The sequence below is a fragment of the Ambystoma mexicanum genome, chromosome 6p (assembly GCF_040938575.1).
Source record: "Ambystoma mexicanum isolate Mex_15411 chromosome 6p, UKY_AmexF1_1, whole genome shotgun sequence".
NCBI lineage: Eukaryota > Metazoa > Chordata > Amphibia > Caudata > Ambystomatidae > Ambystoma > Ambystoma mexicanum.
Window position 1 is genome coordinate 1104064312 of NC_090935.1, and position 17383 is coordinate 1104081694.

Consider the following 17383-nt stretch of genomic DNA (forward strand, 5'->3'; position numbering starts at 1 on the left):
CATCCATGCACCCTAGAATACAGCTATGATATGATATGATATGACATGGCATTTATGACACGCCTATACTCAAGTGTTTCAAGGCGCGGCGCGGCAAGGGAGGGGGAACAGAGGGAAGATAGAGACAGCGATCCTACTAGGATGAGTGTCATTCAGATCGTGCAAGTGCAGGGGAAGCGGGAAGAGGAAAAGTGCGGAGTGGGAGGGGGGAGGTGACAGTGCAGTACATGGGGTAATAGAATAAATAAATAAATAAGAGAAGTAGAGCCAGCTGGTGGCAAGTGCAAGGGTAAGTGCAGACATCAGGTGTCAAGTGCTGGTGGGAGACTGTGGGGATACAGAAAACAGTCCACAAGTGCGGGGGTTGCCAGGGAGGCATTGCAGGTGTGTAACTGTCGGGGGAGGGGACCTGGCCCGAGATCCTTGGGTGGCCAGGTAACCAGTACAGTTTCAGCCAGAACTTCAGCAGGGGAAAGGAGGAGAGAAAGCAGAAGCAAAGAGGAAGGTTTTGAGGTGCTTCCGGAACCGGAGATGGTTCTCCTCAAGTTACAGGGAGGCAAGGCAGCTGTTCCAGAGGGAGGCCCCAGCCGAGGAAAGACATCTCCCACCAACATTGCTGTGCTATTCCGGTGTAGCAGCTCACATAGCCAACCACACTGAAACCCCTGACGTACCTCAACACCACTGCCACTAGTATACAGCAACAACCTACAAAAATGTTGGTCTAGCTGGGCCCACATAGAATCTCTGACACTAGCATTCTATCCTAAACCACTAACATCACCTGCTCATGGGCCTTACATTCGGGCTGCTTACCTGGCTAGCCCACCTAAGCCCTAACATGGCAGAATGCACATATACGTCTTTAATATAGCTCTTAGAACCTCCCACACATTGACTGCGGTCACCAAGGGCGTGCCTACCACAAAGCGCATTGAGGACATACAAACGGGGAAAGGCCGCTCTATAAATGACAAATACAATACAATACAAGGAGGCCAGAGGAGGGATAGCTAAGGCAACCAAGCGTGGGAAGTGCTGAGCTTTGGGGAAGAAGGATAACTGACGCTGAGGATAAACGTGTTAGGAATGGGTAAAAGCAACTCCTGACTCCACCTCGACCGGATGGAGAAGCGACACCTTTCCCTTCAGCTAGTTGAATTGACAAAGCTTACCTGGAATTGGGCGTGCAAAATCACCGGCACCACCTGGGGAACTGACAATGACCCCCAAGAGCCGTTTGAGAGTTTAGGAACCTCTGGGAAGGCTGCAGTGCCACTGGGAGTTGAGATGCCACCACACAGAGTGTGGGAGTCTTGGTTCTAAGATCATCATTTTACTTTCTTATAACTTTGCTATTGTTTTTTCATGTATCTGACTTGTGTGCAAATAGTCCCTGTGAACCAGACATTCCTAGTCCAGTCTTTTGGGCATCCTGTGTGGGCCGCCTGGCCAGGGATGGACTGGGAACCAGAAGAGGCCCTGGAAATAATGTTCAAAGTGTCTCCATATTACATATTTTCAGCAGGCCCAACCCTTTTCTTATGGGAATATTTGGAAATACCACTCAAAAGAGGCCCCGGATGCAAAGTTCCCTTTAGACCAGTCCAGCCCTGCTCCTGACAGTCAGATGCATACATTCATAAGGTGGCTTCTCTTGTGCCTTTCCATCAATGCACACAGCTTCATGTACTACAGAGGAAATTAGGATTTCTAAATCCACCTTTTGCCAGTTACGTTATATATTGTTATGCCTACTGTGCTCTTTTGACAATATTTTGCAGTGTTTACAATGTCGATTTTTCCGGTGTCTTTTGTGTAGAATTTTAAATATGTGTTTGCTAACTTTCCTTGACTTTTGCATTTTATAAATTATTGCTGACCATTTTTTCCCCCTTGTATTCCTAATTTAATTTGTTCACACTGGGGGATTGTGGGGTGTGTCTTCCCTTCTCACCATTCTTTCTCTGCGCTACTCCTACTATTTTCCTTGTTTTTATTCCTCAAAATGTCTGCCATCCTTTCCCCTTTTTCACCTGACTTCCTCATCTCTTGCAGCATCATCATAAACATAACCCACCATGATACATATACTTACCTTCACCCTTAATCAAATCCTCATAAGCACTGAGCACTTCCCCAGTGAGCAGGTGTACGCTGGTCTCAAGTGAGTATGGCCAGGAGTTAGCTGCATGCAAAGCAGCTGCCCAGTGGGGACCGCATGCGTGCACTTCTTCTATAAAGTAACACCAGAAACATACTCCTCACATCTGTCTCGCTATTCGCTCATATCTGGTTGCTTTGTCTTATTACAGTCCATTATAAAAAGGCAAGGAGGAAAAGTAATTAGCCCAAAATCAGACAGTACAACTAGTGGAGCAGAGATTCAGAAATTGGCTCTTTGATGACCAATACTGTTTATTACTCTTCATCTATGAATAATGTATAATTTCATTACAAAAATATGTTTGCATACATTTGAATGGAATTTTCCTCATTTATGTTTTATCATTATGTTTTAAAACCGACACCTAAAATTATACATTTCCCATGTTTCAGAGTGGGGTTTGAGCATCCTGCTGTTAGCGCTGAGGCCGTGTGTGTTCTCTTTCATAAAGATGGTACTTCTCAGTCTCATTGTCAATTGCTCTCTCTTGTCCCAGACAACAGAGGATGAACCCAGTGAGAAGGATGCCCTGGTGCCCGGACGAACGATTGTCGCTGCTGGTTACGCGTTGTACGGCAGCGCCACCCTGGTGGCTCTTTCCACTGGGCAGGGAGTAGACTGCTTCATGCTGGATCCGGTATGTGAGATGGTTGACATTCTCCTGAAAAACCCTTGCCATTACTTCTAGAGTACCACAAAGTATGTATTCAAATGCACTGCAATGTAATGTAATGGTCTGGCATAGGGGGTCTGTACACTACTAGAAATGTGGATAATGTAGGGGCTGACGTCGGATAAGGGCCACTCGGCCAATCCAGTCATACCATTAACCTGACTACTCCAGAAATGATTGACCCCTGCAGAAAAGGCTTTTCTGGTCACGCTTACGTCGCTTCTAATGTTCGACCGATTTATTTTCTTTCCAATTGGTATGTGTTGTGAAGTGCTTGCAATGTATGCATGGGTATGATGAGCAGAGAGAAAGTTGGTGTGCTGTGACAGAATGTTTAGGTGTGAATGCTGTGTCAAGGATCTAGGATTGGGCAGTTGGGGGAAGTAAGCCTGGGTGATGGGACCCAGTGGTTCGCCGTACCATCTTATAAAGTAACTACTTTGAAGCCTACTTGAAGAACCTTACCTGCGTGTCCAAGGAAGCTGCTTTGTAACAGTAAGTTACCAATGTTTTTGATCATTAATGAGGTTGTCATTTCAAATTGGCTTTAGGCTTGGTCGAGTGACCTAAATCCATCCTGAGCCCGTATAGCAGAAATCTTCTGTGGGGGCGGTGCACACTGTGCACCAGACCGTCCAGTGCATTTGGGCACTGGTGCAATCTTTGCTGTGGAGCAGATATTTTAAAGGTTGAATTGGTACAGACTTAAGATTTGTTGGGCGGCAATGCCATGGCAACGCTTCAGCAGGGGTGGCCTGGGAACCAAAGGTGTCCCTGGGACTAATGTTCAAAGTGGCCCCATAGTAAAACATGTTCACAAAGCCCAACCCTTTCCCTATGGGAAAACTTGGGAATGCCACACAAAAGACGCCCAGGGTGCAGAGGCCTACCGGCTAATCTCCAGAGATCCCTATAGGCCAGTACGCCCCTGGACTTCAGTCATATTGCAGGAAAAAGTTGGAGTATGGTCTGAAAGCAAATTATAATAATTAATTTAAAAAAGGAGCTAATAGTTACAATAGAACACAGGCAGGAATGTCTTTTTAATGGCATTTATTTATGGGCTGGCTCCAGTCTGAATGAGGGGCTACAAAGGGAGCTGAGCAGTGCTGGGGGGAAGTGTCAAAGGTCTTAATTCACAATGGAATATACATTGTGTTTAAAGGAAGTCTCGTGGTTCATTAAGGTACTGTAGTACAATGCACTGGTCATCACTTTCTCAGCAAAGTGGCCAATTGAGTGGTGATTTGTTTATCTGGAGCAAAACCTTCACTGTGTTAGTGCAACGTTTCTGAAATATGGCCCTGGTCTCTGTCTTTCACAGCAAAAACAAAGAGGTGATGGCTGGAAGGTTTAGAATTAATCTTAACCAATGGCATTGCTCTGGGCAACCCTCCAGACCACCGTTCTTCGCCGGCCAAGCCATTACAGAAGGGGAAAGACCATATGCAAATCAGGCTTGGTCCCACCCCAAAAGGGGCAGTCCAGCCCGAACTGCTAGGTCACATCCCTTCTGCACGAGACCACAAGCATCCCCAGACATGTTTCAGCCTTGTTGGGCCTCATCAGTGAGGAGTTGCTTGGGTCTCTAGGCCCAGCAGGCATGGGACCCACGTCTGGGCATACCCGTCCCACTCGGGGAGACAAAGCAAAAACCAAGAGGTGATGGCTGGAGGGTTTAGAATGAAGGTCTGGGGTGGTCAGCAGAGTAACTTGTGGGGCCCTGTATATGACAGACCTTTCATCATTCTTTGCTACTGTCACCCATTTCATCTTGGCAGTGAGCATCTACGTTGCAAGGAGCTCTTGTGGATAAATAGATAAAGTCACCATCGGTTCTCCCTTTTTAGCCAGGTTTTGCTCTTTGGCTTGGAGTCATTGCTTTAAGTGGGATGGAAAATCGAGGGGGGCTCTGTAAAAGGTGTGTCATAAGTGTGCCCCAACAATGCATCATAAGACCCTGCAAAGGTGAACTGTGGATCACTCAGCATTGACTCAGGGGATCCTGTTTCCTTCTAGTTTCTAAATAAATTGCTTCCTGCTCCCCTGCAGTCTGCCTTTATTTATTCTGCTATGCAGAGGCCAATAAATCTGTCTCATGATAATGTCCAACTATTAGTTCCCTCCCGCCATTGCTTTATCTAGGATTGTGCCACAGAATTCAGCTTCAAGGTGAGTCTGTTGGTATTTATGCATTTCCTATAGAGGCCTCGTCTTCTCAAATGAAAGGCTGTGTCACTTAAGTTGTGTTTTTGCTGGTCAATAGGTGTTAACCTATCACTGACATATTCTACCTTGCTTTCAACTCTTTGGTGTAGGGCAGGCAATATGTATGGTGCATAAAAAAGGTGAAGGCAGGGCTTATACTATTAAATGATAAACCTAGGGAAATCACCCAGTGGAGTTTGCATTAGGAAACATCTCAATCTATGCACTGCACAGCTGCCACAGATGGTCTGGGTGTGGGGACTGGTGGCAGAGGGGTTGGTTAAGGGAGCCTCCAAACATTTTTAAATGGACACCCATGCATCTTCAGCCAGCCTATAAATCACATATGATAAAAGGGAGGGGACAAATAGCACAATTGAAGTCTTGTGGCTGCTTTGTATAAAATCCAGAGCATTTTGTAAATATAAGAATGACCACACATTTTTATATTTGACAAACATGTCTGTGACTATTATTATTATTATTATTATTATTATTATTATTATTATTATTACTACTACTGTACACTACCAAGCTAACTTGGCAGCAAAGGATCACTGTACAGGTAACAGACAAAACATTGATAGCAAGAATTGAACAAGTCATCAAGCAAACATTAGTAATCATTATCACAGTGAAATATATGGATGGGGGTTTGTACAAGATAGCCGTAATCTAGGTTACACCAATATGGTATAGATGAGCCAGGTCTTCAATTCTTACTTAAACTGAGGGACGACATGGTGCAGTCCCGATTGCCACCAGAATGGAGTTTCAAGTGGACTGGAGCATAGCATTAGAAGAATTGTTTTGTGGTTTTCTTGTTGCAAGCTAGTCAAGTTTCCAGCCTGATGATGGCTTATGTTAAGATGAATGTGTGCCACCAAATGGTTTCAGTTTGGCTGTCATGTAGACTGACATTCTGGTAGTAGTTGTAAGCGACTTCAATTCAACACTACAGCTAAGTCAATGCCTAGTCTGGGATGCTGAGGGAAACCCTTATTGATATATTTTTATGTCCAGTTCGTTTACTCTGGATGACAACCCTTATATAACACCCCTCTCTCAGAATCCCCCTGACCCCGCTGAGCCAAGAAGTAGGTTTGTTTTGCAAATTAAAAGGTTTATTTGAAAATTAAACAATATATATATATATATATTACACTTTTATAATAAATTAATGTTTGATAGCACACTTGTGAAGATGATAGTGATCAACAATGGATAATGTTACAGTGGTACACTCTTTTTGATGGCTTAGAAGTGATATAGAGAGGATAAAGTAGCTGAGAATGCTTTTATGGCTTCAAGGACAATGCAATGATGAATGAAAATGCAGTACAGAAAATAAACATGATGTGACTTCAACCAAAAGACAATGTAATCACTTTTCTTTGACAATTCACCCCCCCCCCTTTATGCAATGTAAAGAGATGGGAGGAAAGCACACAGTTCTCAGGAATGCAATCAAATATAATTCAGTTCCCCACTAGCAAGCTTAGAGGAAAACAGGTAGGAGTTTTAAACACAGGCAATATACTTTGATGTGGTTGCAATTAAGTGAAAAATATGTGAGAAACGCTTTTAATTCCCTATAGGAGGTTCAGGGTGAGTGAGAGATACTTAAATTAATTCAGGATCACTTTAGCAATGCTCTATGAATGATTGTCAGGTTGCACACGAATTTCAGCAAGGAAAGCAAGGACAAATATTTTTACACGTGGCTGAAATTAAGCAAAATGTCAAATCGCGAGCGCAATTACGGAGGCACTATAAGGAGTAGGAAGTCGGTTCTAGGCTCGTTGGAAAGCATAGAATCTTAGCTTTAAGATGACAGTTAAAACTCGCTCCTAGCACAAACGGTTCCGGTCTGGAGATACGGCCGATTTAGTAAAGGTAGTTTTTCGGATTTGAAATTTTAAAGCTCAGAATGACAGATGACAGTTTTCAGTTTTAAAGATGACAGAATGACACGATTCTAGGAGCCAGTTCTAATAGGCTAAAATAGTTTGGATTAGATTATTTTAAACTAAGAGATTGGTTTTGGCACAGTGCTAGCTGGGTACTCACACTAGATTTTGGACAGGAATGCGACTTCGTCACTGATCGGGTCAGGATTGGCTGGACTTCTGCTAGCAGTTCTTCACAGCGATCTGGTCTCTAGTTCTCTCTGGTTCTGGATACAGCACTGCTTTCTGGATACTGCTACAGGTTCTTGCAAAAGTTCTTGGCAAAGAATTCAAACAGCTCGTCCGGCTGTTGAATAGTTTGGTTGGTTTTGAGGCCTGCTGAAGAGGATTCAGCTTGTGGATTCAGGCCTCTCTGCTACAAATTCTGGAGTTAATTTCTAGTCTCTGGAGATTGATGGATTTGAAGTCTGGATCTCTCGATGTGAAGTCTGAAGTCTCCTGGCAAAGCGTCCCGCAAGAAAGTGGAAAGTGAATGTCCCTACCTGGGTTCCAGTGGCTCTTTTTATGTGTTTAGAAAGTGGGTGGGTCGGCTCATTCTGCATGCCCAACCCTCTCAACTTATCATTGGCCAGTTCCTCCTCTCTTTCTTGATTGGGTTGTGAGTCAGAGTGATGAGGTAGGTTTATGGTCAGAGGATCCTCCCCTTGTCAAATTGCACACAAATCTATTTCTGATCCAAATACATATTTATCAATGTACCATTTTTTCTAATATTATAGGTCCAGTTAACATATTTTCTGTAGCACCAAACCATCCGATCCCTGTCTTTGTACGATGTCGTGTCCACTTATGACAGAATTATCCCCTTTTCATCCAGATAACGACCTCTAAACCTTTCCAGATTTTACACAAATGTACACCAGGGATATGGGTTTCAGATGATAAAGTGTCAGATTTTTAACATGCATACATTTGGAGTAACAACCTTTTTTTCCGCTACTATCCCCAAGAACATACCACAGGGTCCTAACACCTCTTAAAATGTGCACAGAAAAATCACAAGAATGATGCTGTTATTTATATAATTTTTACAAGTCCGCACTGTGAATTATCCATCTTTTTAAAATCATGCTCTGGCCCCAAAGGGGTGTGGTTTTCCAAAGCACATGGTGGAATTTCTGGTTTATCCACTTCCCCCAAGCTCAGCTTGCTCTCACAGGCACTGCCCCTCCCAGTTTCTCCCAAGAGGAAGCCATTTACGACCCCCCTAATATAATATTTGCCTGAGCCAGGGACAGTGCTTTGTTTAGTTTCCTGTAGTCCCCAGGTGCCACGCCCCTAATCCACTCAGAGAGGTGTCATCTCCTTTTGGCAGGGGCAGCAGAATGCAGCCAGTCCTGGGAAGAGTGGCTGAGCAGGTTTCACTCCTGTCGGGGGTAGTTGCCGGGCAGAATTCACTCTCTTCAATCCAGGCTTCAGCTAAATGTCACTTTAGTTCCCAGTTTTCTACATTCAAATCAAACTGACAATTTTTGCACATGCAGCTAGAATGCTGATTCTAAGTTCAAAACTATGACATTTAACAGTTGCAACCTACGTTACACTCAAAAGTAGGTCACTCATTTATTTTAAACTTTTCGATTTTAGTGGCTTTCTGTCCATTTAACTTAAGCTGCTGACATCCACAGCTCAGCCAGTTTTGTTATAAACATTGTTTTGGGCTTTTCATCTTTCCCAATTTTGTATGCACACAAGAATACATTCTGCCAAATGTCTGCTGGTGTTCATTGAGATTTTTGAATATCTTGTGATGTTTAAAATAGGCATTTTTAGCTTGCATTCAGGGAAACAAAGGTGATTTTAAAGCGCTTTTAAGCTAACAGGCACTGCTGTTTTTCCTTTGGCACACATTCCACTCATGGCACCCCTGGCCCATCATGCTTGCACTGGTGGGTGGCAGGTCAGGGGACCATTTTGGTGTGCGCACAACTGCACGGTTCTCTAGGATTCTGGTGCACATGTGGGTTTTTCCGCCCTCTTGGATTTCCTGAGCCCACAGCACCAAATGTTGCAGCATAATAACTTGAACGTGGGCCAAGACACCCAACAAGCCCCCCCGCCTGATTGCACTTTGATTTCTAGTCGAGGGGGAGTCGGGTGCAAAGGATGTTTTGATCCACGCACTGGGATGTCCGCATCATCTTCTTCCAATTCCGTAGATGGCACAGTTCTGACAGGGTAAGCTAGGCAAGGCGCTTGTGAGAGGCTTCTCTTGAGTTGTCTTACTGCCTCGGATTGTTCTGGACCCCATTCCCACTTGACTCCCCCCTTCAAAAGATGAATCAGGGGTCTGGTGATCTCTGTGTAGCCCTCAATGAACTTTCTGCTCTAATTAGTCAGTCCAAGGAGGCTCCTCAGTTCCTGCAGAGTTGTGGGATCCTTCAGTTTCTGGAGTGCTTCCACTTTCTTTTCTTGGGGACAGAGACCCTGAGGAGTAATCTGATGCCCCAAGAAATTAACACGGGTTCTACACCACTGTGCTTTCTGAAAGGAAAGTTTTGCTCCGGCGGCCCTCAACTGTGTCAGAACATAACGGATCTCCGCTATGTGTTCTTCCACAGATGAACTTTTGATGAGGACGTCATCTACATAAGCCAGGTTACCCCTCGCACCCAGGTCGGGCATGGCCTTATGTAGGAAAATGTTAAATTAATTGCCGGAGTTGAGGTATCCGAAGGGAGTCCGGGTCCATGTGTACTGCTGGCCCCCAAGGGTAAAAGCCAGTTTGTATTGGTCCTCCCTACTGGCAGGCACGGTCCAGTATCCATTGGTCAGGTCTATTGCTGTGAATACCTGTGACCCCTGGATCTGGGCCAGCCCTTGGTCAATGTAGGGCAGAGGCCATCGGGAAGTATGGACCCGTTTGTTGAGCTCCCTAAGGTCAGCACAGAGTCTCCACTGGCCGTTTGGCTTCAATATTCCCAGCACCGGATTATTGAAGGTGCTGTGTACTGGATGGATTATTCCCCGGGATTCAAGGTTCTTAATTATTTCCGTAAGGGTCTCCATGGATGCGAAAGGCAAACAATATTGCTTCACAAACACTGGAGTCATGCCAGGCTTCGTGGGAATTGTTGTTGTGTGGATGTCGGTGCGACCACAGTCATATGAGTCTACCACAAAGAGATCTTGGAAATCCAAGAAAACTTGTTTCAACTTTTGCTTCTGTTCCAGCGTCACACAGGCATCAGCTAGGTTGACTCTCTGTTCCACCATCTGCCTGAAGCCTGGAAAGACTTCTGGTTTTGCTATCTCAGCGGCTTCCTCCAGCTGGGTGGAGAAGTCCCTGGTCAGAGTGCTGATTTGGACTGGAGGCTTCAGGTGGGAAAGGCAGCCCTCATGGACCTGGAAAATCACCTCATCCCTCCTGAAGTCACAAGTCACATCTTCCTTAACATAAGGGCAAGAAGTGTACACCAGGAAGTTCCCCCCATGCCGGGTGAAAATCCTGTCTGGTGTTGTATTGTCCTCTCTGTCACTGTCAAAACAGTCCTTGGGGATTGGTCCTAACAGTTCATTTCCTAAATCAATGGAGAAATGTCGGTCATCAACCGCCATTCCAATGATGGTGCCTGCGGCTAGAGTAATACTCTGTAAGTCGCTGTTATCCACCTATATTGGAATGGTGTCATGTTCTATGTTGACTAATGGTGTTGGGTTTACCCCTAACCCTTGCTGTTGGAGAGAAGCATTTAGATGAATATAAGCATCAGGGTTTTTCAATTTTTGTCCTCTTTTAACTTTCACTTCCAGGGAGAATTGTCGGGTCCTTTCTGGGATGGCGACTTCCTCTTTAAGCTGAATTTGAACTGCATAAGGTAGCAATTGAGCTGACCTTAATGCTTTTTCTGGATCATCAAGGCCCATGGGATTATCCGCTAATCGGGACCAAGCTTTGAAGTTTATTTGGTCCAAACTAATGGCAAAGCGATTGAGAATGTCACTGCCTAAGTAAAAGGCGGCAGTGACGTCTCGCACGACCCAACAATTATGGACTATGCTCTTGTTGCCAATGGAGATTTTGAGCATACACCTGCTTGGCAGGAGATGCTTGGAATTAGGTGCTTCCAGGTCCATTTCCCATTTGTCTATCAGTTTGAATGTGGGAATGGCTGGATCTTTTGGGAGTTGGCGGAACATGGCTTCGCTGATGAAGCACTTACCGTTGTTCACACACACTTGAGCGAGAACAGAGTCCTTCCCATCATTTAACTGAACAGGGATGAACAACTGCTCTCCAATTTGCTGAATATCAGCCAGGCTCTGAGCTGATTTCACATCTTTCTGGACTATAGGAGTGGAAGTGTCTGATTGTGGATTGGTAAAGAATTTCAGAGTGTTTCCTTCAAGTGTGGAATACCACCTTAAACTGGAAGGAAGGTTGATTTTCAGAAATAGAGAGGACCCCCCACCACCAGTCTGTTGTCCTACTGCTATTACTGTCACGTCTGGAATTTGGTTGTTCTGGAAGTGAAATTCTACTTGGTCAGATTTTTGTTCAACCATGTGGCAGGTGCCGTTTAAACTAACATGGTTGACACTCTGTTTTAATTTTATTGGTCGGCTAGTCTGGGTCCAGAGGACCTTGTTTACACAATCTATCAGAGGTGACAACCTTCTCAGGATGTCATTCCCTAGTAAACAAGGGGTGCCCTCTGGAATCACTACCATGACCGGGTATTTCACCTTGTGTCGCCCAATTTTGATGTCCAAATCTGCAGTCCCCTCGACAGGAATTTCCTTCCCGTCAAAGTTCTGCAGTTGTTCAGGAAGAGAGGTGAGAGGAATACGGTAATTCTCCCCCCTTCCTGCATTTAGTTCATCAAAGGCCCTTTTGGACAGAAGGGTAGCTTGAGATCTAGTGTCCACCAGCGCCAAGATTGTACCCTGCCCCTGTACTTGTACCGGGGCATAGTATCTTCCCTCCTTCTCCTCAAGGGGGCACAGATAATGCATATTTTTGGACAAGTGGAGGGGCTAATTTTCTGTTTTTTGACATGGCGAGCGAAGAGATTTGGGCAGAATTCTGTGGAGAGCCTGGGGAATCTGAAAGAAAAAGTTGGCAACTGGAAATGGTTTCGGGTTCTGGGCTGCCCCCCCCCCCTTTTTGGAGGCAGTCATCAGGATAGGTTTGAGCCATGGGATTTTGGTATTGTTGGTTCTGGGATAGAATGATGGGCGGCAACAGCTCAATCCCCACATCCACCCAGTCTGGATTGGAATCTCTTGGGGCCCATTTTTCCTTGGGAGGAGTTCCCCCATCTCTGAAGGAGAAGATCCTTTTCCCAGGATCCTCTGAGGATCCCTCTCCCTCAAATTGGAAGACCTGTACCTCCTCCACAAAGTGGGTCTGTTTGGGTCCTTTGTTTCTCCTACCTCCTCTCTGCTCCTTGGGTGGCAGACTTTCAGGGGTAGGAGATTTTGTTTCCGGTTCCTGGTTTTCAAGGGGCTGTTTACAAGTTGGGAAAGAAGCTTCCTCCAAGGCTTTACACCTCTCTTCCCCTTATGCCTCCTCCCTGGGAACCGGTGGGTTATCGGGGTGCTGCCCCCGTCATTGTTCTGGAGCACCAGGCCCAGAGTTTGGGGCATTCTGCGGTGGCATGCTCATCTGAGGGTTCTGTATGTGACCCAGATCCCGTGCCATATTTTGGACCTGGCGCTCAAGTTGTGAAACCCGCTCAGGCTGATACAGGGCTCTATTTTCTTCCCTGGGCTGATCCCGGGAAAGGTAGCTATCCCTTCTCTGGTAATACCCTGGATTGGGAAGATTTGGGTACTCCTCCACCCTTGGCCTCCCCTCTCCCGGATTAGGTTGCCTGGGCTTGGGGAATTGGGGAAACAAGGATGGATGGTTTTGGGGTTGGAACTTGGTGGATACCTGGGGAAAAAGTTCTGCCCAGGATTTGGTGAATTTCTGCCCTCCTGGGGGAAGTTAGGAGGGAAGTTCCCCGGGTTAGGCGCTTGGCTGGATTCCCCCCCTTGGGCTGGAGGAGTCCACACATAACCCAGGATGGGTCGGTTTCCCTTGTAGCAGGGATTTACATAATCAGGGGAGCGAGGGACCCCATTTGTGGGACTACCTCCTCGACTCCCTGTCTGTGACTGGCCTGAGGGCCATCTGGGCTGTGAATTATTTGGCGCAGGCAGGTTTTTAGGTCCCCCCATCTCCAAATCTAAAATGGGGGCAATCTTTACCTCTGCCACCTTGGCAGCAGCAGGGGTGCTGTTGGTTTTGGGGTTTTCCTGCACATTACTTTTATTTTCTATTGGCTTCTGCACCTCATAGATCCGGGTGGCTTGCTCAATGACCCAGTCTAAAGATCTTTTCTCGTGAAAATCTCTCACAAGCTGGGTCATTATGTACTTGGAAAGAGCATGGAAAAATGTGTTGATGAATTCTCTGCTGTCCTTGCGCACCCTTCTGGTGGTCTGCGCAAAGGCACGCTTCAATTCTTGCACAAATTCTTGTGGGGCCTGATCCTCCCCACATTGCAAATTGTGGGCTGCCTTGTGAGCCTCTTGGGGATTTCTATGTACAAAAAAATGTTTCAAGATGGCCGCCCTATATGTGGACCATCTTGAATGGTTTTGGTCCTCCAGCCCCGCAAAGAAACTGGAGTATTCAGGGGAGAATGTCCATTTGACGTACTGGATGCAGCTACTGCTGTCCTTCAAATGGAAAGTCTCCATCATTTGCTCATAGAGCTCCAAGTGTTCCCAAACAGAATACTTGGCGTTCTTATGATAAGGCGTGATGACACTCCTGATTGCCTTAATCTGTTTTAAGGGGTCCTTAAGCAAGGCCCTTTTCACCTTATTGGCCTTTTTGGTTTGGGTAACCCTGGTCCATTCATCCTCTGATTCAGAAGCACTGCTCCCAGAGGTGCCCGTCTGTTCTTCCAGGTTTTCCCGGATTCTGCAAGCCTGGGAATAGCTGGCAGAATGTGGGGACCTGGTCTCCTGTGTCCTGTGACGCTCAGAGGAGTCTTCAGATCCCTCCTTGCTACCAGGATTTGATGGGTACCCCCCCAGTGACCTAACTGGGCAGAGGGTTTTAGGATGCCCTTAGGAGGCCTAATTTCCTGGGGTTCCCCACTAAATTGCACTGGACTTAGGTGCACATACCACGGTGCCCGCCCATCCATTCCTGGGTGGTACGGCCTATGAGCCCCATACTTTTGGCTGGATAGTAATCTGCCATTCCTGTGGCCCTGTGCTCATGCGTGACAGGGGACATGGGGGTGGCAGAGTCCAGGGACTGAGAGAGATGAAGGCCTCTGGTACTAAGGCTTCTGAGGTTATGCTCAGGTGTTTCCCTTTCCCAGCGAACTTCATCTCTGTCAGCCCCTGCTCCCTGTTGCAATGCAAGAGCCTGCGCTTTCAGTTCCTCAGTTAAGGCCTTACTAGACTCTATCAGTCTCTCCTGCATGGCTACCTGTTGCTGGAACCTATCAATGTGCTGACAGAGAGCCTCATTTTCTCTCTGTGCCTCCTGATTGGTCCTGGAGTACTGGGCCAGTCTCTGCTGCAGGAGGGTTGCCTCCTGAGTCCCATCCCTACTGGCCTGCTCCTTTCTTGCCAGAGCCTCCTCCACCCTCCTGGTGTGACCTAGCAAGCCCTGGTGCTCTTTTTGGAGGTCACCCAGCCCCTGGAGGGCCAAGTGATTTTCTTCAATTTTTCTTTTTAAATGGCAGACTTCCTGGTCTAAGGTATCCCTTTCCTAACCAAGAGCCTGCATTTGTGACGCCAGGTCGTCCCTCTGCCTTTGAAAGGCACCAGCTTTCTGGTGTTCTTCATCAAACTCTGCCTGGGTATCCAGGTCTTTCAAAATCAATTTATTGCTTTCCTCTTTCTCTCTGTCTAGTTGGATTTGCAGGGTGGCTACCTGCTCTGTGCAGGCCCTGTTGAAATTGATCTGTTGCTCCAGCTTTTTCTGGCTCTGCAGTAAGGAGTCCAAACTGTCTTGGTGCTCCTTCTGCAAAGCCAGAATTCTGGTATCCTGGTCTGTCTTTTCCTGTTGCAGTATATCCATGTCCTCTTTTATTTTAATGATATACTGCCTACTATCATTTTCTGACTCCTGGCTCCTCTGCAGCCTCTGCTCAGAAGAGACTAGGTCAGATTGGGCCTTCTCTAATGCCAACAGTTGCCTACTTGCCATATCTTGGCCTTCAGCACATTTGTCCTGCATGGCTCCCATATATAGATACAAATATTCCGCTATCCTAACCATCTTGTCGTGTTCATCTTTAGCTTTAGGAGCCATGTATAGTTCGCTCAGGGCCACATGTAAGGGACCCTGATCTCTCCAGATATCTAACCCAGTTACCGTGACCTGTTGTGTGATTGCCTGCAACCACGCTTCCTGGCCCTGCTCAGTCCATTCACCTCTCACAAATAGCTTATGTAAGAAGTGCTCTCTGGCTATTTTGATGTCTACTAGTGTCGTCATTCTGGAATTTGAGTTCCTTCCTGACTTACAGAAGTTTGTATTTTATTTTGCAAAAAAGACCGTTTCCTTAGAGCGTTCCTTTGAGGAGTGCTTTCACAGTGTAAAACAGCATGGTCATCTAACCGGATATGTGTATCCGGTCAGTTGGCACACTGTATTAAGCTGCACAAGTGGTAAATCTAATCCAGAATCTCCGGCTACGAGCCCCCACTTTGTAAGCGACTTCAATTCAACAATACAGCTAAGTCAATGCTTAGTCTGGGATGCTGAGGGAAACCCTTATTGATATATTTGTATGTCCAGTTCGTTTACTCTGGATGACAACCCTTATATAACACCCCTCTCTCAGAATCCCCCTGACCCCGCTGAGCCAAGAAGTAGGTTTGTTTTGCAAATTAAAAGGTTTATTTGAAAATTAAACAATATATATATATATCACACTTTTATAATAAATTAATGTTTGATAGCACACTTGTGAAGATGATAGTGATCAACAATGGATAATGTTACAGTGGTACACTCTTTTTGATGGCTTAGAAGTGATATAGATAAAGTACCTGAGAATGCTTTTATGGCTTCAAGGACAATGCAATGATGAATGAAAATGCAGTACAGAAAATACACTTGATGTGACTTCAACCAAAAGACAATGTAATCACTTTTCTTTGACAATTCACCCCCCGCCCTCCCCCCTTTATGCAATGTAAAGAGATGGGAGGAAAGCACACAGTTCTCAGGAATGCAATCAAATATAATTCAGTTCCCCCCTAGCAAGCTTAAAGGAAAACAGGTAGGAGTTTTGAACACAGGCAATATACTTTGATGTGGTTGCAATTAAGTGAAAAATATGAGAAAAATGCTTTTAATTCCCTATAGGAGGTTCAGGGTGAGTGAGAGATACTTAAATTAATTCAGGATCACTTTAGCAATGCTCTATGAATGATTGTCAGGTTGCACACGAATTTCAGCAAGGAAAGCAAGGAAAAATATTTTTACACGTGGCTGAAATTAAGCAAAATGTCAAACCGCGAGCGCAATTACGGAGGCACTATAAGGAGTAGGAAGTCGGTTCTAGGCTCGTTGGAAAGCTTAGAATCTTAGCTTAAAGTGACAGTTAAAACTTACTCTTAGCTCAAACGGTTCCGGAGAAACGGCCGATTTAGTAAAGGTAGTTTTTCGGATTTGAAATTTTAAAGCTCAGAATGACAGATGACAGTTTTCAGTTTTAAAGATGACAGAATGACACGATTCTAGGAGGCAGTTCTAATAGGCTAAAATAGTTTGGATTAGATTATTTTAAACTAAGAGATTGGTTTTGGCACACTGCTAGCTGGGTACTCACACTAGATTTTGGACAGGAATGCGACTTCATCATCGATCGGGTCAGGATTGGCTGGACTTCTGCTAACAGTTCTTCACAGCGATCTGGTCTCTGGTTCTCTCTGGCTCCGGATACAGCACTGCTTTCTGGATACTGCTACAGGTTCTTGCAAAAGTTCTTGGCAAAGAATTCAAACAGCTCGCCCGGCTGTTGAATAGTTTGGTTGGTTTTGAGGCCTGCTGAAGAGGATTCAGCTTGTGGATTCAGGCCTCTCTGCTACAAATTCTGGAGTTAATTTCTGGTCTCTGGAGATTGATGGATTTGAAGTCTGGATCTCTGGATGTGAAGTCTGAAGTTTCCCGGCAAAGCGTCCCGCAAGAAAGTGGAAAGTGAATGTCCCTACCTGGGTTCCAGTGGCTCTTTTTATGTGTTTAGAAAGTTGGTGGGTCGGCTCATTCTGCATGCCCAACCCTCTCAACTTATCATTGGCCAGTTCCTCCTCTCTTCCTTGATTGGGGGAACTGGGTTGTGAGTCAGAGTGATGAGGTAGGTTTATGGTCAGAGGATCCTCCCCTTGTCAAATTGCACACAA

General features: G+C 45.6%; 1 protein-coding gene across 1 annotated transcript in view; it reads left to right on the forward strand.

Moving 5' to 3' along the window:
- LOC138510210 (fructose-1,6-bisphosphatase isozyme 2) overlaps positions 1-17383 on the forward strand; it is a 573937-nt gene that overhangs the window by 228840 nt on the left and 327714 nt on the right. Inside the window, exon 4 of the mRNA XM_069625711.1 lies at positions 2664-2804. Within this exon, the coding sequence (XP_069481812.1) occupies positions 2664-2804 (141 nt within the window). The remainder of the gene's footprint in view (positions 1-2663; positions 2805-17383) is intronic.